The sequence below is a fragment of the Tauraco erythrolophus genome, chromosome 3 (genome assembly GCF_009769465.1).
Source record: "Tauraco erythrolophus isolate bTauEry1 chromosome 3, bTauEry1.pri, whole genome shotgun sequence".
NCBI classification, from domain to species: Eukaryota; Metazoa; Chordata; class Aves; order Musophagiformes; family Musophagidae; genus Tauraco; species Tauraco erythrolophus.
Genome location: NC_141467.1, coordinates 87456154 through 87481683, shown reverse-complemented (window position 1 = coordinate 87481683; position 25530 = coordinate 87456154). Strand labels below are relative to the sequence as shown.

Below are 25530 nucleotides of genomic sequence, written 5' to 3'. Positions count from 1 at the left end.
AAAGGCAGAGACTGGGAGAATGTAGAACCGCCCACTGTAAGAGAAGATCAGGTTCGAGACTATCTAAGGAACTGGAAGGTGTACAAGTCCATGGGACCTGAGGAGATGCATCCGCGGATCCAGAGGGAACTGGCAGGTGAAGTTGCTAAGCCACTCACCATCATATTTGAGAAGTCATGGCAGTCTGATGAAGTTCCCACTGACTGGAAAATGGGAAACATATCTCCCATTTTTAGAAAGGGAAAAAAGGAAGCCAGTCAGTCTCACCTCTGTGCCTGGCAAGATCATGGAGCAGATCCTCCTGGCAACTATGCTAAGACACATGGAAAAAAGAAGGTGATTGATGACAGCCAGCATGGTTTCTCTAAGGGCAAATCCTGCCTGACTAATTTGATGGCCTTCTATGATGGGGTTACAGCGTTGATGAATAAGGGAAGAGCAACTGGTATCATCTACCTGGACTTGTGCAAAGCATTTGACACTGTCCCACATGACATTCTTGTCTCTAAATTGGAGAGATATGGATTTGGTGGATGGACCACTCGGTGGATAATGAATTGTCTGGATGGGTCACACTCAATAGTTGCAGTCAACAGCTTGATGTCCAAGTAGAGACCAGGGATAAGTGGCATTCCTCAGGGGTCAGTATTGGGACAGATGCTGTTTATCATCTTTTTTGATGACATGAACCATGGGATTGAGTGTACCCTCAGCTAGTTTACTGACGACGATCAAGCTGTGTGGTGTGGTCGACATGATGGAGGGAAGGGATGACATCCTGAGGGACCTTGGCAAGCTTGAAGAGTGGGCCAATGCAAACCTCATTAACTTCAAGAAGTCCAAGTGCATGGTCCTGCATGGGTCAGGGGAATTCGAAGAACAGGTAGAGGCTGGGTGGAGAATGGATTGAGAGCAGCCTTGAGGAGAAAGACTTGAGGGTGTTGGGTGATAAGAAGCCAACCGTATCCTGGGCTGCATCAAAAGAAATGTTGCTAGCAGGTTGAGGGAGGTGATTCTGCCCCTCTACTCTGCTCTTCTGAGACTCCCCCCCGCCTGGAGTACTGCGTTCAGTACTGAGGACTGCAACATAAGAAGGACATGGAGCTGTTGGAGTGGGTCCAGAGGAGGGCCACGAAGATGATCCAAGGGCTGGAGCACCTCTCCTATGAAGACAGGCTGAGAGAGTTGGGGCTGTTCAGCCTGGAGAAGAGAAGGCTTCAAGGAGAACTTCTAGCAGTCTTCCAGAACTTAAAGAGGTCCTAAAATAAAGCTGGAGAGGGACTTTTTACAAGGGTGTGTAGTGGTAGGACAAAGGGCAATGGCTTTAAATTGAAAGAGAGTAGATTTCGATTAGATATAAGGAAGAAATTTTTTACATTGAGGGTTGTGAGGCACTGGAACAGGTTGCCTAGAGCAGTCGTGGATGCCCTATCACTGAAAGTGTTCAAGGGCAGGTTGGATGAGGCTTTGAGCAACCTCATCTAGAGGAAGGTGTCCCTGTTAATGGCAAGGGGGTTGGAACTAGATGATCTTTGAGGTCCCTTCCAACCCAAATCATTTTACAATTCTGATTCTATGAAAACAACTACAGATAATATATTTTCAGGTGCCTGACGCAGGCCAACTGGTTAAGACAGATAAGTGATACCTGGAAGAGGCATAGCCCTGGTACTAACAGGGAATTTTTACCACTCTAATAGGTGCTGGAAGGATGATGTGGTTTAGCACAAGCAGCCCAAGGGCTCTCTTGAGTGTGTTCATGACAATTTTTTGATGCAGGTGGTCCCTTAGTTGACTAGCACAAATCATCTGATTTAATAGTTATTCACCATTGGGGCTGAGGATCCAATGAAAAGAAAATGGAAAAGATTGTGGTACTTAATACCATTTAACCTTGTTTTCTACTGGTATGTTTTGCCCTCAGTCCTCCCTGACCCTGCTAGTAGGGTTTGTGGGAGGGCAACATTATCCACAGCGGAGGAAGGAGGAGTCAGGAAGCAATTAAGCCACCTGGTTCTACATATCTCCGTTGGAATAGATAAGATGCACCCAAGAAGCTGCTTTCTATTATCTCTGAAAGATCATAACAATCAGAGTGGTTCCTGGTGAATGGAAATGTTAAAATGCCATATTCACCTTGAAGAAGAGAAAGAAGAGCACCTGGAGAAGTACTGGGTTGGTCATTTTAAACTCAATCCCTGGAATGATTATGGAGCAAATCTGCCTGGAAACTATTTCCAAAACAAAGGACAAGTAGCTTTTTGGAAACAGTCTGCATGGATTTACCAGGGGGAATTGTGCCCATCGAATGCATCACTGTCTATGAAGAGATGAAAGACTGAGTGGACAAGGAAAAATTGGGGATATTGAATACCCTGACTTCAGAAAGGCCTTTGATGTACTCTCTCCGTGTATCATGACAGCCCAATTTGATGAGATATGGACTGGGTAGGTGGATGACAATGTGACTGGAAAATTTACTCGATTGCGGAGCTCAAACTCTTGGATAGTATTAATTGCGATTAATATTGCAGGCAGCAGTGTCTTTATTGATGACCTGTATGATGGGACAGAGCAAGTTTGTGGACACCAGTTTTGTTGGGAAACATCACTACTCTCGAAGGTAGCTGTGGCGAAAAGAGACTCAACTACAAGGTTCAAGCAAACGATTTATTTGAACTGCTCTTACAGATTTAACTGTAAGGTTCAGGCTAACATTTTACTTGAACTGCACTTGCAGACTCAATACGCCACTATTGCAGATTTTATAGATACAATGGAGGAATCATAGAATCATAGAATGGTTTGGGTTGGAAGGGACCTCAACGACCATCTAGTTCCAACCCTCCTGCCATGGGCAGGGACACCAATATGCTATTACAATACACTGTTACAAGAGAGTCACGGGATGCACTGTTACAACACACAAGAGAGACAACGCACAAATGCAGCAGACTTAAAGCATGCTAAATGTTCCCTTACCCCTCCAGGCAAGGGCTTTCAATCCCAGGGAAGATACCTTGGCCAGCATCCCGATCAAGGGGGGAAGAATCTCCTCACAGGTCGGCTGTGTAGTTGGAGAATCTACTCGCAATTCCCAGCCCAAATCACAGGGTTTTTATCCCCTGATTTCGCAACTGTGTGTAGGTACTATGCCTGAGGGGGTTTTTGGTGGTATGGAGGAGTTTCCTCGTCGATTGTCTGAATACACAAAGTTGTCACTGAAATGGAAACTTCCAGCTTTTCTTTATGTTACTTCAGGCAACTGGACAATGGTTGGATTGAGACTTAGGGCATATTCTTTGTTGAAGGATTTCAATGCTCAGTCCAAGTTTCAGTTCTCTGAATAACAGCACTTCTTTGTTTAGTGTAGGGTTTATCAGACAACTCAGGGCTGAGCTATCTGCACAGCTCCCCATGGGTCTTCTCTGCCTCAAAGCGATGCAAGGCTGGGTGAATGCTACAGCTCCCCCCATCCCTGACTAGTGAGTTACCTGTGCACTAGACATTGAGTCGCCTGTGCCCTGGCCATTACTGAAACTTTTTTAAGATCTATGAGGCAGACGATCCATACAGTAGCTTTGCTGTTCAAAGGATCTTATGGAGAACTGGGCTGACAGGAACCTTTGACAACGGCAAATGTGAAGTTCTGCATTTCAATGGAATAACCCTGTGAAACAATAGAGGCTGGGGGATGACTGGAGAGGGTAAAGCTCTGCAGAAAAGGATCTGGAGGGCCTTGTGTACAATTAACCATAAGCCAGCAGTGTGTCCCTCTGGTAAAGAAGACAAGCAACCTTCTGGGCTGAGAGTGGAAGACTGGAAGCAAGAGTGGAATCTGCAAATCCAGGCAATTGTACACTTAAGAGCTCATCAGTGCTGGAGCAATTTTGACACGCAGAAGTAAGTCTGTTCCAATGGAGAGTCACCAAGATGGTTAGGAGGGTGAAGCCTATAACATACAAAGAAGGGCTGAGGCAACTGGATTTGCTTCAGCTACTTAATGAGAATGCATAGAAAACACAGAGCCAGACTCTTCTCAGGGGCACATAGGGATAATATGGGAGATAATGGGCACAAGTTGCATCAAGAGAAATTTCAATTAGATATTAAGAAAAAATAAATAAATCACTCTGAGGGTAGTCAAACATTGGAACTGATTGCTCTGAAATCATGTCATCTGAATCCTTTGAAATGGGAACTGAACTGGACAAATGTCTGAGCAACCTAATCAAACTGGCCCCACTTTGCACAAGGGTTGTGCTACATGACTTCCAAAATAAATTATTCTGATTTGAGGAACTTAAATTTTTCACACAAATTGTAGCAGCTGCAGTTGTGTCCTATATGTACACTAATCCTATTTTAAGTGTCAGTAGCACTTAAGTTATACTTCATTAACTGGCCATAATTTTCAGATGTAAATCTCAGACCTGAACTTTGTCTCAGGTCAGTTCTGTAATAATGTTTCGTAGAATCATAGAATCATAGAATGCTTTGGGTTGGAAGGGACCTCAAAGATCATCTAGTTCCAATCCCCCTGCCATGGGCAGGGACAGCTTCCACTACACCAGGTTGCCCAAAGCCTCATCCAATGTGGCCTTGAACATTTCCAGGGATGGGGCAGCCACAACTTCTCTGGGCAACCTGTTCCAGTGCCTCGCCACCCTCAATGTAAAAAATTTCTTCCTTTTATCTAATCTAAGTTTACCCTCTTTCAGTTTATAGCCATTGCCCCTTGTCCTATCACTATATACATTTGTAAAAAGTCCCTCTCCAGCTTTCCTGTAGGCCCCCTTTAAGTACTGGAAGGCTGCAATAAGATCACCCCGGAGCCTTCTCTTCTCCAGGCTGAACAGCCCCAACTCTCAGCCTGTCTTCATAGGAGAGGTGTTCCAGCCCTCGGATCATCTTCGTGGCCCTCCTCTGGACCCGCTCAAATTTCTGATTGGGTTTTCTTCTTGCCTTCCTCCCTCCTTTAATTTCTATTTTGTAATGGAGGAGCAGTTTACTAGTTCTAATAAGTGTCCTGGAGAAAAATTACGGAGTGTTTGCTACAGTTAGTTATGTCTGTAATATTCTCTCTAAGAAGCTTTTATGGCCTTGATCTCTTTGAGACTTAGAAACGAAGTAGTAAGTCATCAAGTTCTGGACAAAGCACCTGCTTCTCTTGGCTTTCAGTGATGTTTTCCATGCACTGAGATACTATTTTTCTAGAGGATTTTGGCATCATTACCATATGTTAGCCAACAGGGACTTCCTTGTTGAACTTAAGATTGCAGCAGCACATATCGCTACCTGTTCAGCCTGTATTTCAGAAGCCTTAATTGATCCAGTGGTACGGTAAAGTTATCAGAGAAGTAGTATCTGTTCTTCTCGAACCTTGTTGCAAGGTTTTATTAGGAACAAAAGAAATTTACACCAAGTTTGCACAGCCAAGGAATTAATGTTACTCTAACTCAAATCCTAACTGTCTAACGAAATAACTATTTTCAGTCCATGCTCAATTATTACAGAAAATAGTTTAAAAAATAGTACTACAGAAAAAGTCTTCTTAATAATACAGCTAAATTTGTAGCACACACTCTCCAAAATTTTCTCTGATGTTCTCCTAAACCTGCCACTACTCTTCTGTGTTTTCAGCTTTATGATACTAGTATTCTTGGGAAAGAAAGAGGAGGGGCTACAGGGGTCATCAATATCTTGAGTTCTTCAGTTGGAAATAGATGACATTGATCCTCTAATCATAGAATCGTAGAATGGTTTGGGTTGGAAAGCAACTTAAAGATCATCTAGTTCTAACCCCCCTGCCATGGGCAGGGACACCTTCCACTACACCAGGTTGCTCAAAGCCTCATCCAACCTGGCCTTGAATACCTCCAGGGATGAGGCATCCACAAGTGCTCTGGGCAACCTGTTCCACTGCTTCACCACCCTCAGAGTGAAGACTTTCTTCCTTATATCTAATCAAAATCTACTCTCTTTCAATTTAAAGCCATTTCCCCTTGTCCTTGTCACTACACACCCTTCTTAAACATCCCTCTCCAGCTTTTCTGTAGGCCCCCTTCAGGTACTGGAAGACTGCTAAAAGATCATCTTGGAGCCTTCTCTTCTCCAGGTTGAACAGCCCCAACTCTCTCAGCCTGTCTCCATAGGAGAGGTGCTCCAGCCCTCACATCATCTTTGTGGCCCTCCTCTGGACCTGCTCCAGCAGCTCCATGTCCTTCTTGTGTTGGGAACTCCAGAGCTGAACGCAGTATTCCAGGTGGGATCTCATGAGAGCAGAGTAGAGGGGCAGAATCACCTCCCTCGACCTGCTGGCCATGCTCCTGTTGATGCAGCCCAGGATACGGTTGGCTTTCTGGGCAGCCAGCACACATTGTGGGCTCATGTTGAGCTTCTCATCACCCAGCACCCCCAAGTCCTTGTCCTCAGGGCTACTCTCAATCCATTCTCTGCTCCCCTTGATGGTGAAGGACTTTTTCTCCTGTCTCCTGGGAGCACTTCTATTTTATTTTCATAAATATTCTACTGCAGTCTTCTTATTTGCTCTTTTTTTCACTGGTTCTCAGCTAGACCTTATGAATCTTTTTGCCACATTTGGCTTCATTCTTCATATATTGTAGTGCAGTATCATGACTTTCTTTACAAGTTCTCTTAGCAGCTACTTCAGATTTGCAAAAGTTGTTTGAAGCTGCTAAGTATTTCAGGCTTTATTTTTCAGAATAGTTATTAAGAAACTGTATTTCTATAGTGACATTGCTACTGTTTAGTCAGCAACTTCAGGAGTCTGTCACAACTGTACTTTGGGGGAAAAGAAAATTACAGGGCTGTAAATTCTCCCTAGAGAAAATTTGTACTGTGACAAATCATGTCTTTCCTCAGTTTTTGATTTATGCACCACGCAGATTATCTTCTTCTCTCTTTAATTTCTCATGTAGTACTAATCTCTACTTTATCCAGTGATCTGCTAGAATTATGAAACATTTCCTATCATAAACTCAAGAATGGTGATCTCACAATATCATTTGTGTATATCAGTATCAGTTCATTAAGATGAAAAAAATAATGTTTTTATGCTATTGTCAAAATATTAGTTATAATCCTTAATTATTCTGTTGTTTTGGTGGGTTTTTTTAATTTGAGAATTTGGACTTGAAAGAATTTTCAGTTTGCCCTAAGGTCAGCCAGACTTCTCAAATCACAGTGTGGTTGGTTTACCATAGTTATTATTAATATCTATGTGATATCTTACAGACTTTCTAGTAAATTGCATCTTTTAACTTTTGATCGTCCACCCAAATTTTTGAATATGAGTGTTACAAAAGTTTTAGCCTTTATTTTTGTAATGTCGCCCTATATTTTGAAGCGTCAACATTCTCAACAGGAGACACGTTACAGGCACCACACTACATCTATATGAATCAATGTGGATATCAAATACCTGTTCTTAATAATTAACTATGTGTTGTAATTATTACTTGTTATTGAACTGTTTTTCATATCAGAAGCATACTCTGAATATTAGATATATGAATCTTAATAAATCTTTGACCGCATTAGGAGATCTGCCTGTTCTTTTGGAAGATGTGAAGTGGAAATTTCGAAAGAATTATTCTATGTTTCCATCTTCAAATGTAAATGTACTTTTATTGTTTTGCAATGTAATTCTTTCTCTCCTCTCAGAAATACTCTAACATAGAAATGGCATTAGAGGATCAAATCAACAATCTACTAAATTCATTAACTTGTCTCTAGTTGTGGCCAATAGCTGATATGTGGCTAAACTATATAAAAAATAAATATATAATTATTTCTTTCTGTTATCTGGAAGTTTTCAGAAACTTCAGCTTAGGTACTGCCAGAATCAGATACTAATTGTCTTAGTATTTATAGCTCTTAAATAGCCTTCCAGGAATTTCAAAGATCGTATAGTCTTTTGGCAACCATACCTACCTGTAGCAGAAAGTTCCACAGTGCAAATATGCCTGGTAAAAAGCCACCTCTTTTGATGTATTAGAATGTTGGCAATGATCTTGCAAAAAGTGCATAAGTGTTCCCTATTGATTTTCCCTTAAATGGTATAGAAGAAAATCTGAAATTTCTATCTTCTACTTGATAAAATAAATTACTCCAAACTCCACCCTCCATAGCACAAAATTGTCTACTTCATTCCAGTTTCTACTATTTCCTAATACGTTTACTGTTTTTTTCTTAATGGAAAAACATTGCAAATTTTCCAAATGTTTACCTTTTCTCCCCTTCTGCATAGTAATGTTGTTAATTAGAAGTGCCGAGTGGTTATTTTTGTGTAGTTTCTTGTGTGTTAGATATTAAATACACCTATATTGTATATTCAATATACTTTATTGAATTGTTAAGCAAAGATAAGAACATATCCGCATGTTTGAATTTGTTTCAATATTGTGAAACAAATAGCTATAAATAATAAAAAAATGTGATAAATTTAAGGAATATTTTAATGCTTTGTCCTCCAGTGAAGAAAAAAAGCTATATGAAAATATATCAGTATATCATATGCATGGATATAGATATTTATTTGGAGTTTATTAATTTTGAATAAATTCTTGTTTGCATACTTTTTGTTTTGTGACTAATATTGGTTTCCTCCACTTACCAGTTTTCAGGCCACGGATTTTAAAACTAGGATGTGTCTTATCTACTGGAACAATGTCCATAGCTCTAACTTCATCTAACTGTGTAGCTACATCATTGGTCGCACTGAACTCCAGAAAAATAGTTCTTGTAATGGATCACTATAGGAATTATCTAGGAAAAATATAGAAGACATGGTTTTGGTCATTATAGAGTAATTTATACAGTCTTTAAAGTAAAGGAGAGAGAACATTTGATGTAGAATGGAAGGATTATTTAAAAAAAAAAAAAAGAAATATTGTATATCTACAGGGTCCTCAAAGAGGACCTTGAGAGAACTCCAGAAAATATTTGTAATGGTTTAGATTCTATTCATAATTATATTTACATTTGTTTTCTCTATAGCAAAGCTACGTGAGTCTTGCTTTGATCCTGGAAATATAATGAATGGAACAAGACTTGGAATGGATTATAAACTGGGGTCAACTGTTACATATTACTGCGATGCAGGTTATGTTCTTCAAGGGTATTCTACACTAACATGTATCATGGGAGATGATGGAAGACCTGGATGGAACAGAGCCCTGCCCAGTTGTCATGGTAAGAGCAGTTTTTCATTTATTATAATTGTTGTTGTTATTATTCTTGCTTTGTCATATGGAAGAAACAGGTACAAAATTAGAAGAAGCAGTTTTAATAAAATTTTCTTTTAGGACAAATCCCTTTTCAATGATATATATAATAAAAATAAATTATTTAATAAGATAACTCAAGATAAATATTATTTTCAGTTTATAATAATGTTGGATAAATAGTGTTATAAGTTATTGTTGCAAATAGAGGTTAATAGTAATGACATCCTCTGTATCGACCTGTGTTCTGGAATTAGCAAATTTACAGCAGAGTGTAGAGATATATACCATACCTATGTATTTAAATAGAGAATTAAGTATACTCTGAATGCCACAATATATGCTTGTTTCTTTTTGTTATTACTGGCTTTTAAACCACGTAGATGAAATATTTTGTACATAGAAAATTGTACCATTTAACCTGTTGGACCTTTGGTCTCTAGAAAAATTTAGCCTTGAAATGCACCAAAGATCCAATTGTTCAAAATTTTATGGATATGAAGAACTCTGCTTATTTCAGAAATCTTCTTACTTTAGCTATATAACCTTTGACTACCTCAAGCATAAGCATTTTCAGATTTAAACTGTAAGGAAAGATTCAGTTTTTATTTTACTGATTTGGTGTTAATTCTTACCAGCAATTGATTGCCACTTGAGGAAAAAAAACATATTCTTTTCATATATTCTGTAAGATTAAGCACAAAATATCTCCCTTGTATCCAGATATTAATAAACAATGCAAAAATGCTACATTATAAAATTAACATTTGCTTTGTAAGTTAAAATAAAATGTCCTCATTATCATGTTAATTTCAGTTCCTTTTCATAATTTGAAGACAAAAAAAGCTGTTAAATCCATTTCCAATTTGAATATATTAATTTTAAATATAGTAATGGATTTTCTTTGTTTTGTACTTAAATTTCTGTTACAAAGTGGATGGTGGATTACCAGCAAAACAGAAAAAAAATAAATAAAATAAAATAAAATAAAACAAAACAAAAATAAAATAAAATAAAATAAAATTAAATTAAATTAAATTAAATTGTCAACTCTAAAGAATAATCAATATTATAATCAATTGAAGAATGTTAGCATTTTCATTACCTGTGGAAACCATCATATAGCACTGAATAACAAACTTCAGTGGTTTCAAATTGGAAAACTAACTCTTTCAAACTTTTGAAAATGTGTTCAAACTTGTAGACTGTGTGCAATGGAAGTCAAAAGTTTCTTCCTCATTTTAAAATGAGATATGAACGGATTGTTTTAGGGAGGAGTCAGTGAGGAAGGTTGTTGTGTGTAAGCCGAGCAAGATTTCCTTTGTTTTCAAAGGTCTTTTTCATGGGTAATGAAAGGTAAAGAATTTCTTTACCGGTGATGCAATAATTGTGCCTATTCATGCCGCTTGCAGTCTATTTAGCAATCTTCCAGTGCTATCTATTTTAACATTCACTAAAGGGAGAGTATTTTACTTGGAAGGACTGCCATTTTAATAAAAAGGGAAAAAAATCTTGTCATAAAAGGGTTAGTGGATATCTGTCACCGATTCTAACTGGACCGTTTCTTTTCTGGATGAACAAGGGCTTATTTCAAAGATGACAAACCCCACACTTCTTTAGAATATGATGTCACAGAGTAGGGTCCATAAAAATGCCTTAGCTTTGCAGTTTTCACTTTTTTTTCTTACATTGCCCTTTCCTTCAGTTCGGAGTTGAAGGTTTGTAGATATGTTACTATGATGTATTGCAGTATATTTTTACTATGTAAACAATGCTTTCCACTTTTGTGGGATTTAGCTCAAGAAAAACAGAACATTTGTATAGCTCTGAGAAAGATGATATCAGTCGATTAGCTTTCAATTACATTGGGCTGGCAGAAACAGTTTGAGAGTTTTGCCTCCTGAGCACCAGTCTCATCTAGTTAAAAATTTTGCTTAGTCGAGAAATGAGATTCCTCCATTCTGCCAATTGTTTTTTTGAAACTCTGTTGAAACTGATAATTAGAATAAAATGTGATATACCACACACATCCATATATATGTATTTTTAAATTTTCTTACTTATTTAAAAAAAAAATTGAGAACTCGAACTCCCTTTATACCTGTAATATCTTGGTCTAGTACTTTAGGTATGAAGTGAAAAAAAAAAAACAAACATTACCTATCATTCTCTCTAAACTTTTACATTTTTAATATCAATTTAGAATCCAGGTTCTTCTGTTAAATTCCTTTGCGTCCTATTTAGCCATATCGCTTTATAGGGCGAGTGAGGCATCTCAGAATATGGAAACAAGAAATATTATGAATAGATATTCTCATTTTGCTCATGTTTGGAGCTGAGTAGCTCAGAGGAGAGGAAGGGAGAACCTCAGATAGCTCTGTGGGCTTGAGAGACATTCTTTACACTATGTAGAATTAGTCTTGTAAAGAGTATAACTCAACACAGAGAAGCTTTTTCTCTTGTTCAAGAATTTGTGGCAGTAATATTTGATCATTGCCACAAAGAAAATGATTCGATAAATAACATGGATAGCATGAGGATGAAACTGATACAGGGGTCCAGAGTCAGCCTCTATTAGGTAAAAACTCCTCTTGTTTCAATTAATATAGATATTTTTATTCAATATTAGAGTCTCAATAGAGGAGGATAGACTACCATCTCTATACCCATTCTGAGTATAATAATAACATAATGACAGCATATATATACATAATATAGTATAACATAATAGCAACATGTTATGTAATAACATAACTTTAGACATGCTCCTGAGAGATGGTGGATGAGTTTGAGTGGCCCATGTAGAGAAAGGAGTTACGGATTTCACTTGTTCTGAAGTCTAATCTTTTAGATAAAATGTGGACAAAAATACATTCTTCATTCAGAACTGAAATAAAAAAATAAATAAGGCCATGGTTCTATTGTACTGGGAAGGTAACCATTTGGTATGGCTTTAAGCATTTTCTGGAAGTGTCTGGTAGATAAAGCCCCATAGGAAATCTTGGCTGAGGAGCACTGATGTTCTGGGTCTGGTCAGGCTTCAGCATAAACTGGCCGATGAATTGCTCAGTCTGTCAAAACTTGCTTTTCTGGGAATGTGCAAAACCAGAAAATATGAGTGTCTACAGCCTTGGATGTCAATAACTGATGATTTTGGAGTTAGACAAAAGCTAAGCAGAGACTTTCAGGATCATAGAGGACTAGTTTTCCAGAACCTACTCAGTGCATAAAGCTGATATTTTCACAATTGTACCTTTATGCACCAAATATTTTTTATGACCTAGTCCTATGTGCATTAGGCATGACTTGCATTTAGTTGAAATCATTATTTAAAATGACCTTGAGCCTCTCTAATAAGTGTGGGAAGTGAACCAAATCATTGGCTTCATTCTTTTATGAACACATGCAAAGATTATTCAGGCTAATATGCTAAGCTATTTGGCATTTCATGGTTGGTGTTAAGAACAGGATGTAATTAACATATGCAGATTCAATATTACTATGACAGAGATGATGATTAATGATTTCTCTTATCTTCACCAACTATAGTTAATTTAAAATTTTTTGTAGAAAAAAAAATAGTTTACAGAATAACAAAAAGTCCTGTACCTGTAGTGGGAAATTACATTTATGACTGAGTATAAAAATCTTCTTCCTACCAGAAGAAATAATTTATTGATCACTAAAAAATATTACTACATTTCAGTATAGTCTATTGTTTAATCTTTGGAAATATTTGAATCCAAGCTTCAAAGTATCTCCATCTGAAAGATGTATCTAACAAGCTCAAATATTGTCATGTACTGCCTATGATTTATTTGACCTTTTTTTTTTTTTGGTAACAAAATATCAGTATTCAGAATATTCATATGTAATGTTTGTCTTTTGTTTAAAAGAAATCCTAAAAAGTCCAAAGATTTCTCCCAGAGCAATCCCATACTATGATATTTAAAAGCAAAAAGCAAAAGAAACATTCTTAGTTATGATTACAACAAGAAATCTTAATTCCTGGTCTTATGTACAAAATTACATACTATAGCCGTGGTGGTTTTATGACCTGGAGGATAATTCACATTATTAAGAGATGGGAAAAGGAGTGCCTGCAGCCTCATCTTCTCCCAAGGAAATGTTTTCCTGAAAACTGAAACATCAGAGGAAGTACTTGTTTTCTGTTTTGACTCTGACAGTAGCTCCTGGTTTGCAGCAATTCATACTTTTCCATACTATGTTTATGTTTCTTTCCATCTGTATTAACTTGTCACAGTTATTTAAATTAGCTCAGATCAGGTTTGTATCTGAAAACTTTTAGAAGACTGCACAGAAAAGCTTAATCTTACTATTTATTGGTTTGTAGCATATTAAATGTTGACAGATTTTTCATCAAGCATTCAATATTTATTCCTTAATCAGAGGCTTTACAGGTCACATTTTTAGGCAGTTTTTACAGAGTGAAGCTATGATTCTAGTGTGATTATTGAAGGCCAGTGTGGTCTTTTGAAACCATGACTTTAGTCAGCCAATTTTTTACATGATAAATCATAGTCAGACTGAGTATTATTACAAATTGAAAAAAGAATATATATATTCCCCAATTTCACCATTATTGACAATATTATAAAGAATTGAGAACGTTCTTGTCATAGGCGAACAGGTAAGTCTAGAAGAAGATGAAAGATTAAGGCATATTAGGCTAAAATACTTTCTTGGATGATTTTTATGTAAGACAGGTAGGTAAAGACAAGGTTGAATTTCTAGATAATCTGATTTGCATTTCTTAAAAATGCTCAAGTATGTTAAAAGAACAGTCAGAACTGGCATGTGATGGTCTATTTTAGACATGTAAGAATCAAGGCTTTTTTTGTGACTATACTATTTTAGAGGTAAAAATTCTGATCAAAGCAGTTGAAACTTTCATTAACATTTTTGTCCAATTCTGCATTTTTTGGGCACAAATGTAGAATGCTTCATTATGTTCCCAAATCCTCAAGTATCATATATAAGCAATTATAAAGAAGATTTTGGAAGGCACAAAACAGTTGTTTTGGAAGGCACAAAACAGACTGAATGCATATCTAAAATGCAACTGAGATGGAGATCAGATGTTATCACAGGGATGTGATAGCCACTGTAGATGGATTGGATAGTAGTAAATGTATTTTGGATTGGCTACAGTTACTGCTCATATTTTCTTTTTTTTTTTTTTTTCTGGAAACATTTATATTTAAGTCCTTTTGATTATTTCATTAATTTAACGTGCAAAGGTGATATTTGCTTTTGCAGTTCTCTGCAAGAGGCTTGTTCCTCAATGGGGTTGATTTGCTTTTAAATAATCTATCTGTGGCAGAGAATTAAGTTGTGCAGTAAACACTGTGTCTTCGTACTTTGGAGATGGCAGAGGATTGAATGAGATAGTAGAAGAGAACCAGAGATGTAGTGAGAATACAAAGCCAAGATGGCTTATAATCACTAAAGAAGAATTCTTGCAAAATCTGAAATTAATTCTCGGAAGTCAAATGTCTATATTTCTCATGTTAGGAAAGGACCTTGGCAAGGAAATCTGATGGTGACATGAGTTTAAATATTTGGTATTTATGGTATAAAGAGTGGAATGAAGGCATTGAGAGAGTTACTGTCCACTGGAGTGCAAAAACCAATCTTACTCAGCATACCATTAAGGCAGTAAAAGCACTAAAGACATTAAAATATGTGGAAGAAGTGGCATAGGTGATGCTGCAATTGTAGTCATCCATTTACCTCCTCTTGAAGCATGACACTTTCATTTAAAATAATTTTATCCCTACTAATTTAGCATTTAAATTATGACTAGCTAAATGATACTACAGAGTGAAATTAATTAATTGTCGTGGGCATGTGAACAAGTTGTGACATTTGCTCTTGCATTTTCAATATTGAGGGACTGTTTTGGCTAGATTTCTTCACTATCTACTTCAGAAAACTTTCTTAAATGAGCATTCGTACAAGGTATAACTGTTATTTCTCTCACATTGTACACTGTCATTCTTGCCCAACTTCTTTGAGTAGGTAAAGTATTCAACTTCATAACATTTACACCATAAAACAAGAAGACAAGATTGATGCTTTTATTTTAAAAGTACTCAATAGTTTCCTTAAATCTTTATAAATAACATCTGTAAAACCAGTAGAAGGTAAAAAAAAAAAAGAAAAAGAAAAAGAAACCATGGCCCCTTGGAGTGGCTATGTTTATGATACTGTGCAATGTCACCAATTACCTTGTTAACTGCATAACTTTGAGTTTAAAGCTGTGAAGAATGAAATGACACATGAGGAGAGGCAAGATGAAGTATGTAGAGAGTGAAAATTTGTCCTTTAAAATAATAAAAATTGTATTTTTTGAAAGTGTCGTATAACATACCTGTGTGTAGAAGTATTAAACCATTATTAATAATTTATGTGTGCAAAAGTATTACAACGTTATAAGTAAGAAACTGATATATTATTTTTGTTTAAAAAAAAAAAATTTAAGGCTGAAAAATCTAACATTGAAAAGCTAGTCAATGACAGAATTAAGGCTGTCATGCAGATGAGGGCGTGTGTCTTGGACATCTTCAACAGTGATCATACATAATACTGTGGTTGGGAGAGGGCATCAGCAGTTTTGTTTTGACCCAGTGATGATGAAGAGTTACTTATGTTCCAAGTCACCGTGTGAAGGGCCGCTATTTAATCTGTTTTAAAGTGTGTAAGGAAGGAGTCAGGCAATTGCAGAAGGCACAGGGTATTCTTGCAGCTAATGAAGCTGAATGTTATTGTGAATGAGACTCTCTTTGTTTTATCGTTCGAAAGTAGCGTTCAGTTTCACCACTTAAGTAGCATGCTTTACTTAAAGTTGTCGTGTGTTGGCTACTTAGAAACCATTTCTCATTTTCTTTTTGCCCAGAATAACGAGTCTGTTTTATAGGATCACATAAACCATGACCTGAGTACCTAGAAGTAGAATTGAAATCAATCAGGACTGCGTTTTGAATATTTAAAATGCTACTCAAATGCAGCGTACGCTGAAAAGTTAGTTCTTAATAGTCAGACTTCAAAAGGCAATTGAAGGACTTTTGAAGAAAATACAAGGATTTTATTTTATCGTGACTGGAATATCTTCTGTATACTGAATTTTCATTCCCAAGCTTCCGCTGCCCGTTTTTTACAAATATATGCTCATTGCTTTACCATTCCAAGTTTTCCTCCAAATACAGTGAGTGGAGAGAGACAAGTTTCTTAAAAAGTCACCAAAGGGGATTCCAATAGCTTGTTAGGAAAGTATATTTTTTCCCTTTGCATCTGGACTGCACAAACAGGATTTACTGTGCTCTCATGCTCAGCAGGGCACAACTTAGAGCAGTAACACAGGAATTACTAGATATAGTGAAACATTCGAATATACTCCGTGGAAGCAATACTGCCCGAGATTAAGGCAAATACTATTTTGGAGGGATTGTAGAGTTACTTTTTGCGTGTATGTGTAAAAATTTATCACTTAGAAGATTCCTGAGAAAGTAAAAGAGTAGATGTCTAGTTCTGAGTATACCTTAACCTATAAACCTCAAATTACAGACTCTTTTCTGTGTGAACACACTCATTTCTCCTCCTCCATGGAAAGCACACCACTGTACACCAACAACTATCAAGCCAAAAAGCCAGGCAGAGAAAAGCTAACTTCCACCTAGTGGATTTGGCAGTAACTAAGATATTGGTTGTCAGTATATACTTCTTGGAGATAGTGGGCTCATTTTTCCTACAACAAGCCACTGACTGTTTACTGTAAAATACACAAATGGTTTTGGGAATAGGGAACAAAAATAAGATATTTCTATATGGCTATGCAGATAGCTGCTATTTTGCCACCCCTCCCCCTCAGATTTGTGAAAATGTGATTAAGTTAAAATCTTAAGTTTTCTTAAAGATGTTCTCCTCATATCAGAGAAAGTTTGAAAAATGTTACTGGAATGAGCTATAGCAGTTAATAATTCTAGAAAGCTCAGAAAACAATTAAAAATAAATACAGACACGTACAGACACCCAGCATTACATTGAGGGTCTGACCTTTTGCATATATATTTGGAATTCATAATATGACTTTGCAATGTCTATTGAATAATAAATGCTGTGTGTAATTATTCCAAGATTTTGTTTAAGAAGTACTAATGTAATGTAATGGTAAATACAGCATAAGAAATGAAGAACAGTAGTTAATTACAACAATCTCATTAAAATCAGGTGCCAGAAAATCCTAATTTCCAAGGTATTTAAGGGATTAGTTAAATAGAGTGCACCATAAAAGCAGGTAATTCATTTGCTGCTGAACTAAATCTGCTGCTAATTTTTAGAAGCATAGTATAATGAAGGAGTTGTTAGAAAGAAGGAGGAACAATTTAAACTATGTAAACTTTGATTTTTTTCTTTAATTTTTTATATTTTTACTATATTACTATAAAAAATGTATTTGAAATGAAGCGTGTATATCCAAGCTGTAATTTTAAATAGGTCTGCTTGGATGCAACTGTTAGTTTGAATAAACGTCATGAATAAGCAAGGAAAACGTAACAGTTTAGTATTATTGAGAATAGCATGTAAATGATAAATGATAAAATATGTAAATTAACTGACATACAGTTTTAACTCATTTGGCAATAAAGGCATATAGAAAGCACAGGTAAAATGAAGACTAAAATATGAGATTTTTTTTGATTTAGAATATTAAAATCTGATGTTTGATTATTTGCTTTGAATATGAAATTTTCTAGTATAAGATTGAAAAACATTCTTATTCTTTAAAAAACAGGCTATTCCACAATGTATTTTGAGGTGGAGAGAAAAACAGCTTTAGCACTATTTTAAGTAAATATATGCTTGTTTCTGTATTAAATGTCGACATCATAGGTATATATTTTTATTCAGAGATTTTTTTAGACCAGACAAGGTGGCTGTTCTAAAGGGTATTCTGCTCTTAGAAGGAAAAAAAAAAAAAATCCCTACCATTTATTCACACAGATAAGCAAGTATTTATTTTCCAAAGACTGCAAGATGCTGAAGTAGAATAGGATTATGTAGTATCCGTCAGTAATGAAGGTAAATCAATTAATTAATAACTAAGATTAAAGAAACTAATCCAGACATCTGCACTGGCTATACCTGATAAATATGCATGTTTCTAACTTAACCTAGGGCAATAGTCTGAAGGTCGTCACTGTTCTCAAAAAGACTTCAGTAACCCACTCAACTGTAAGATTCATTGGGCGGGATATGTTGGTGTTTACATATATAGGACTTACATTTCTTTGCAGAACTTTTATCATCAGCACATTGACTGTCATGGTGAGAACTAGGAGAGGGTTCTGTGGAATAAAAAAAAACCTGCATGGAATTAAGTTTTCTTTTCTTTATTGTCTGGGCTACATATAACAGTTAACCAACCTCCTATAGGAATGGTAAAGATCATAATCCAGGTTAAAGAGGATAGCTGCCTCTTTTAAGATGTCATGTTTCTTTGTGTCTCACTCAGAAGCTGTGTACATAACAGGTTTTTTCTTATTTCTCACTCTTTTGAAGGAACAGTGTCTTCCACAAGCAAACTTTACTCATAGTTTTTAGGTATTCACTGAAATCTTTTTGTTATATATTTCATAGATTCATAGATTTCTAGGTTGGAAAAGACCTTAGAGATCATTGAGTCCAACCATCCCTAATCCCCATTAAACCATATCGCTAAGTAGATCATCCACCCTATTCTTAAACACATCCAGGGATGGGGACTCAACCACCTCCCTGGGAAGCCTATTCCAGTGGCTGACAACCCTTTCAGAGAACAAACACTTCCTAACATCCAACCTGAATCTGCCCTGACTAAGCTTATACCCATTTCCTCTTGTTCTATCACCCAACACTAATGTAAAGAGCCCTTCCCCTACCTCCCCACCATCCCTTCTCAAGTATTTGTAGGCCATAATCAGGTCTCCCCTCAGCCTCCTCTTCTCCAGGCTAAACAGCCCCAACTCCCTTAGCCGCTCCTCATAAGTTTTATTTTCCAGCCCCTTGACCAGTTTAGTCGCCTTTCTTTGGACTCGCTCCAGGAGCTCAATATCTCTCTTAAAGCGAGGGGCCCAAAACTGGACACAATATTCCAGGTGCGGCCTCACCAGTGCCGAGTACAGGGGCAGGATCACTTCCCTATTCCTGCTGGTTACACTATTCTTGATACACGCCAGTATCCCATTGGCCTTTTTGGCCACCTGGGCACACTGCTGGCTCATATCAAGCCGGTAGTCAACCAAGACCCCCAGGTCCTTCTCCGCCAGGCAGCTCTCCAGCCACTCTTCCCCGAGCCTATAGCGATGCTTGGGGTTTTTACACCCCAAGTGAAGGACTCTGCACTTGGCCTTATTAAAGCTCATGCCATTGGCCTCAGCCCAACGATCCAGTCTGTTCAAATCCCTCTGAAGGGCCTCCCTACCCTCGAGCAGATCGACACAGCCTCCCAGCTTGGTGTCGTCCGCAAATTTACTGAGGGTACATTCAATCCCCTCATCCAGGTCATTGATAAAGATGTTAAACAGAACTGGACCCAGCACTGAGTCCTGGGGTACCCCACTGGTGACCGGCCTCCAGCTGGATTTAGCCCCATTTACCACCACTCTTTGGGCCCGGCCATCCAGCCAGTTTTTAACCCAAAGGAGGATGTGCCTATCCAGGCCAGCAGTTATCAGTTTCTCAACCAGAACACTATGAGAGACTGTATCAAAGGCTTTACTGAGGTCAAGGAAAACTACATCCACAGCCCTTCCCTCGTCAACCAGGCGGGTAACCCTGTCATAGAAGGTGATCAGGTTTGATTGGCAAGACCTGCCTTTCATAAACCCATGTTGACTGGGCCTGATCACCCAGTTAACCCATATGTGCTCATTAATAGCACTCAAGATAACCTGTTCCATGACTTTGCCCATCACCGAGGTCAGACTGACAGGCCTGTAGTTCCCCAGATCCTTTTTCCGCCCTTTTTTGTAAATGGGGGTAACATCCGCCAGCCTCCAGTCCAGCGGAACTTCCCCGGTGAGCCAAGACTGCCCAAAGATAATGGACAGGGGTTTGGCAATGACATCCGCCAGCTCTCTCAGGACTCTCGGGTGGATACCATCAGGCCCCATAGACTTATGGGCATCCAGCCGAAGAAGCAAATCCTTGACCCGTTCCTCTTGGATCACAGGAGCTTCGATTTGCTCTCCCTCCCTGCTCTCAGACACCACTAAAATATTTCGTTTTTATATCCTGAAGTGTAGCTGTGCACTAACAAAAGTTAATATAATGAATGAGTGAATGGTCATAGTCAAAGCGTTGTGGTCAATCACTCCATGTCCAAGTGGAGACCAGTGACGAGTGACGTTCCTCAGGGGTCAGAATTGGGACCGGCACTGTTTAACACTTTTGTGGACATTGGGATTGAGTGCATGCTGAGCAAGTTTGCCAGTGACATCTAGCTGTGTGGTGTGGTCAACACGCTGGAGGGAAGGGATGCCATCCAGTGGGACCTTGACAGGCTGGAGAGGTGGGCTTGTGCGAACCTCATAAAGTTCAATAAGGCCAAGTTCAAAGTCCTGCACATGGGTCGGAGCAATTCCAAGCACAAATACAGGCTGGGTGGAGAATGTATTGAGAGCAGCCCTGATGACGAGGACTTGTAGGTGTTCATACAATCATAGAATAATAGAATGGTTTGAGTTGGAAGGGACCTTAAAGATCATCTAGTTACAACCCCTTTGCCATGCATAGGACCATGTTCCCATACATCACATCGACGTGGAGTTCTGCACGGGCTTCAGATGCATCTCTGTCTCCTCATCAGCCTCCAGCACCTCACAAAGACTATTCTCTATGACCTCCTTTAGCCACAGGCATCTCCGCTGCAGCTTGGGCTTCTCCATGGACTGCAGGTGTATCTCCACTCCACTGTTAATCTCCACGGGTGGCAGGGGGGCCTCCTGCTGTCTCACCACAGGTTGCATGGGAATCTCAGCTCTGACACAGCTCCTCCTGCTTTGTCTTCACTGTCCTTGGTGTCTGTGTGGATGTTTCTCTCAGGTCTCAGTCCTGTCTCCGCTTTAGCCGTGCTGGGCCCAACTAACCTGTTCCTCCCAACAGGACGAACTCACACAGCAGGTGTCCCAGGAGCAGGGTGCTTCAGAGCTCTCCCAAGCCACGCCACTGTGACCTTCTCCAGTTGGGGAGCGGTGGCCCAGCATGGACAGCCACCCACCTGGGAGGTCAGGGGGACCAACTCCCCGCCTCCCCCTTCTCTTCAGTATAGATTCAGCCCCGGTTCGGGCTCCTTTGTCCCCATCTTAAATACAGCATTGGCAGAGGCATTGGTTGGCTGAGCCCTAGCCTGAGGGGATGGGGGTCCAACCTGGCCAGAGGCCAGTCTGATCAGTTTTGGAGCCAGGGGAAGCTTTTCACAGCTCCTCATATGCTACCAAAACCCCTTCATGTAAACCCAGCAGTTTCCCAGAGAAGTTGTGGATGCCTCATCCCTGGAAGTGTTCAAGGCCATATTGGATGAGACTTTGAGCAACCTGATCTAGGGGAAGATGTCCCTGTGCATGGCAGGGGGGTTGGAACTAGATGATCTTTAAAGTCCCTTTCAACCCAAACCATTCTATGATTCTATTAATCACAACTCTATCTAACACATAATTATGTATTCCAACTACTGCAGAAGTTGTGGTGGTGTTATGAATTTAAAAGATTACGTTTCCTTCCCTGTTGTACTGCACTTCATTTTATATTTTTCTGTTGTTCTGATAGTCAGTTACTGAGTTGATAGTTTAAAGCTTTACTTATGTAGCCTGCCACGAAATACGCTGGTTTGGTTCATGGGTGAATCTTTAATAAACGATGTATTCAGACATTAAGCTATATTTTGAGTTACAGTTGAGAGCACATAGAAGTAACTGAAGGTCAGAGAACATTACAGTAATAGTTTAATTATCCTCAGTTCAAATATTAGTGATTCAGTTAACATCTTTTTATTTCAGCATTAAGACAGAAGTATCAAATGAATGCAGAAACAGCTGGCCTAAAGCAGAGCAGATTTTCTCAATGAGAATATATGTGACAATAATGTGCTCAGAATGTATCCAAAGTGTCCATGATGCTCTCAAATTGGTCTAAAAGTAATTTTTTGCTTTGTATGGGAAGCTATATCAAACTTAGGAACCCCATTGAAATGAATTTGAAGACAACAGTAAAAGGGTAAGTATTTACTAGTGACCTGGAAAACATGTAGAAATACCGTTTCAGAGTCTCACCAATCAGAAGCAAAATCTGAAAGGATCACCAGAAGAGATGGTGAAACAGCAGAGTCAGGGAATCTAATAGAAATTAAAATATGTATTCCAGGAAAAGCAAATCTAGTTCAAGAGAGTGGTAGAAAGTGTGGCCAACAGGATTTTGAGAAACAGCTATAAAACACGTGAACTTAATCTAAACACTAATACACTCTCTGAAAGATGAGAAAATTAGGAAACTTACTAAAGTGTCAAGAGAAGATCAAGGCCAAAAATACATTCAAGGACAATGATATTGCCAAAAACCTAAGTAAATTATATGTTATGTTATATTATATGTTATGTTGTATCATGTGATGTCATTTCATGTTATATTATATTATATTTCTTATACTTCATTACTGATGTAACTAGAGATGTCCTACATTAGAAGCATTCCTTTGACTCTAAGGAACTGTGTCAAAACAGAAGCAGTAATAGAAGACGTGTTTAAGAAAATCAATAAACAAAACCATAGTGTCACGTTTTGAGGTCAAAAGACTAGTCTATCAGTGTCCCAAGTCAGGCGAGACCCTTGGGTCTGACTCCCGCTGCCTTCCCTTGGCAGCTCAGTGAATCGGAGGGTGGTTCGTCTGGCTTATCGTGGGACCCAACACTAACAGACGAACAGGAGGTAATTTGACCAGTATACCAGTTTCCCAAGTCAGGCGAGACCCTTGGGTTCAACTCCCCCTGCCTTCTCTTGGCAGCCCTTTGAATCGGAGGGTGGTTCATCCACTTATTAGGGACCGACACTAGTAGTACTATGGGCCAAATTCCTTATAATAATTCAAAAGCTTCCGGAAACATACATATATAATTTTATTCGTGACAGGATACAGATTCGAAGATAGCTGGTGATAGTGACTGACTACGAAAACAGATTTGATTAGAATAATATAAAACTAGAACTGATCAGTAATAATACTAAATAGCTAGCAAGGTGTTAGTAAGTAAATGTGCATAACACAGGGCTCTTACCCAATAGGCGTCCCTATGGGGGGGAGAGGAGAGGTTCAGCCCGTCGACTGATCCCAGACGTTTTGATGGGGGTCTTCTCCCTAGCATCCCCTTTGTCTTTTGCCATTTTATACTATTTCTTTACTTTCAGGTGGAGCTTGAGTGACTCTAGTCATACATACCTTTATTAGGATTGGTGTAAACTTTTCTCGCTTCGATTTAAAGGTACAGATAAAAAGAAATTCAGAGCGCCTGCTCAGTGAGGGGTGGTCGCAGCCCAGAGACAGGTAACGTTTGAGGTGGAGGTATGTTTTGGTATTATAACGACATTATAATGAGCAAAGTTCAACTAAAGGATAAGATTTCCTGGGGCAACAGTTGCGATCCATCATCCTTGATGGCAATTAGACGGTTATCTTCACCAGATGTTCTTTGCCCCTGATAACAGGGATGAGCCATGGTACCTCCGCACCACCGCATCCAACCTGGCCTTGAACACCTCCAGAGATGGGGCATCCACGAGTGCTTTGGGCAACCTGGTCCAGTGCCTCACCATCCTCAGAGTGAAGACTTTCTTCCTTACAGATAGTCGAAATCTCCCCTCTTTCGGTTTAAAACCACTACTCCTTGTCCTATCACTACATGCCCTTCTAAAAAGTCCCTCTCCAGCTTTCTTGTAGGCTCCCTTTAAGTACCGGAAGGCTGCTAGAAAGTCTCCCCAGAGCCTTCTCTTCTACAGGCTCAACAACCCCAACTCTCTCAACCTGTCTGCATAGGACAGGTGCTCCAACCCTCAGATCATTTTTGCGACCCTGCTCTGGACCTGCTACAACAGCTCCATGTCCATCTTATGTTAGAGACCCCAGAGCTGAATGCAGTACTCCAGCTGGGGGTGTCTCGCAAGAGCAGAGTAAAGGGGCAGAATCACCTCCCTCGACCTGCTGGCCACGCTTCTTTTGATGCAGCCCAGGATACAGTTGGCTTTCTGGGCAGCCAGCGCACATTGCTGGTTCATGTTGAGCTTCTCATCAACCATAACCCCAAGTCCTTGTCCTCAGGGCTGCACTCAATCCATTCTCTATTCAGCGTATACTTGTCCTTCGGTTTGCCCTGATCCATGTGCAGGACCTTGCATTTGGCCTGCTTGAATTTCATGAGGTTTTCACGGGTCCACCTCTCCAGCCTGTCAAGGTCCCTCTGGATGACATCCCTTCCCTCCAGCGTGTTCACAACACCACACAGCTTGGTGTCACCAGCGAACTTTCTGACGGTGCACTCAATCCCACTGTCCATGTCACCAACAAAGATGTTAAAAAGCGCCTATCCCAATACTGACCCCTGAGACACCACTCGTTACTGGTTTCCACTTGGACATCAAGCCGTTAACAGAAATTCTTTGAGTTCGACCATCTAGTCAATTACTTATCCACCAAGTGATCCACCTGTCAAATCCATGTCTCTCCTATTTATAGACAAGGATGTCATGTGGGACAGTGTCAATGTGGGACAGTGCCCTCTGTACTCAGCACTGGTGAGGCCGCACCTGGAATATTGTGTCCAGTTTTGGGCCCCTCGCTTTAAGAGAGATATTGAGCTCCTGGAGCGAGTCCAAAGAAGGGCGACTAAACTGGTCAAGGGGCTGGAAAATAAAACTTATGAGGAGCGGCTAAGGGAGTTGGGGCTATTTAGCCTGGAGAAGAGGAGGCTGAGGGGAGACCTGATTACAGCCTACAAATACTTGAGAAGGGATGGTGGGGAGGTGGGGGAAGGGCTCTTTACATTAGTGTTGGGTGATAGAACAAGAGGAAATGGGTATACGCTTAGTCAGGGCAGATTCAGGTTGGATGTTAGGAAGTGTTTGTTCTCTGAAAGGGTTGTCAGCCACTGGAATAGGCTTCCCAGGGAGGTGGTTGAGTCCCCATCCCTGGATGTGTTTAAGAATAGGGTGGATGATCTACTTAGGGATATGGTTT

The 25530-nt window shown here is 39.2% G+C and overlaps 1 protein-coding gene across 4 annotated transcripts in view; it reads left to right on the top strand.

Moving 5' to 3' along the window:
- The window catches only part of CSMD3 (CUB and Sushi multiple domains 3), a 737988-nt gene that overhangs the window by 514093 nt on the left and 198365 nt on the right, over positions 1-25530 (top strand). For all 4 annotated transcript variants that reach the window (XM_086609528.1, XM_086609527.1, XM_086609526.1 and 1 more), the window contains one exon: positions 9022-9216. In XM_086609528.1, the coding sequence (XP_086465654.1) occupies positions 9022-9216 (195 nt within the window). The remainder of the gene's footprint in view (positions 1-9021; positions 9217-25530) is intronic.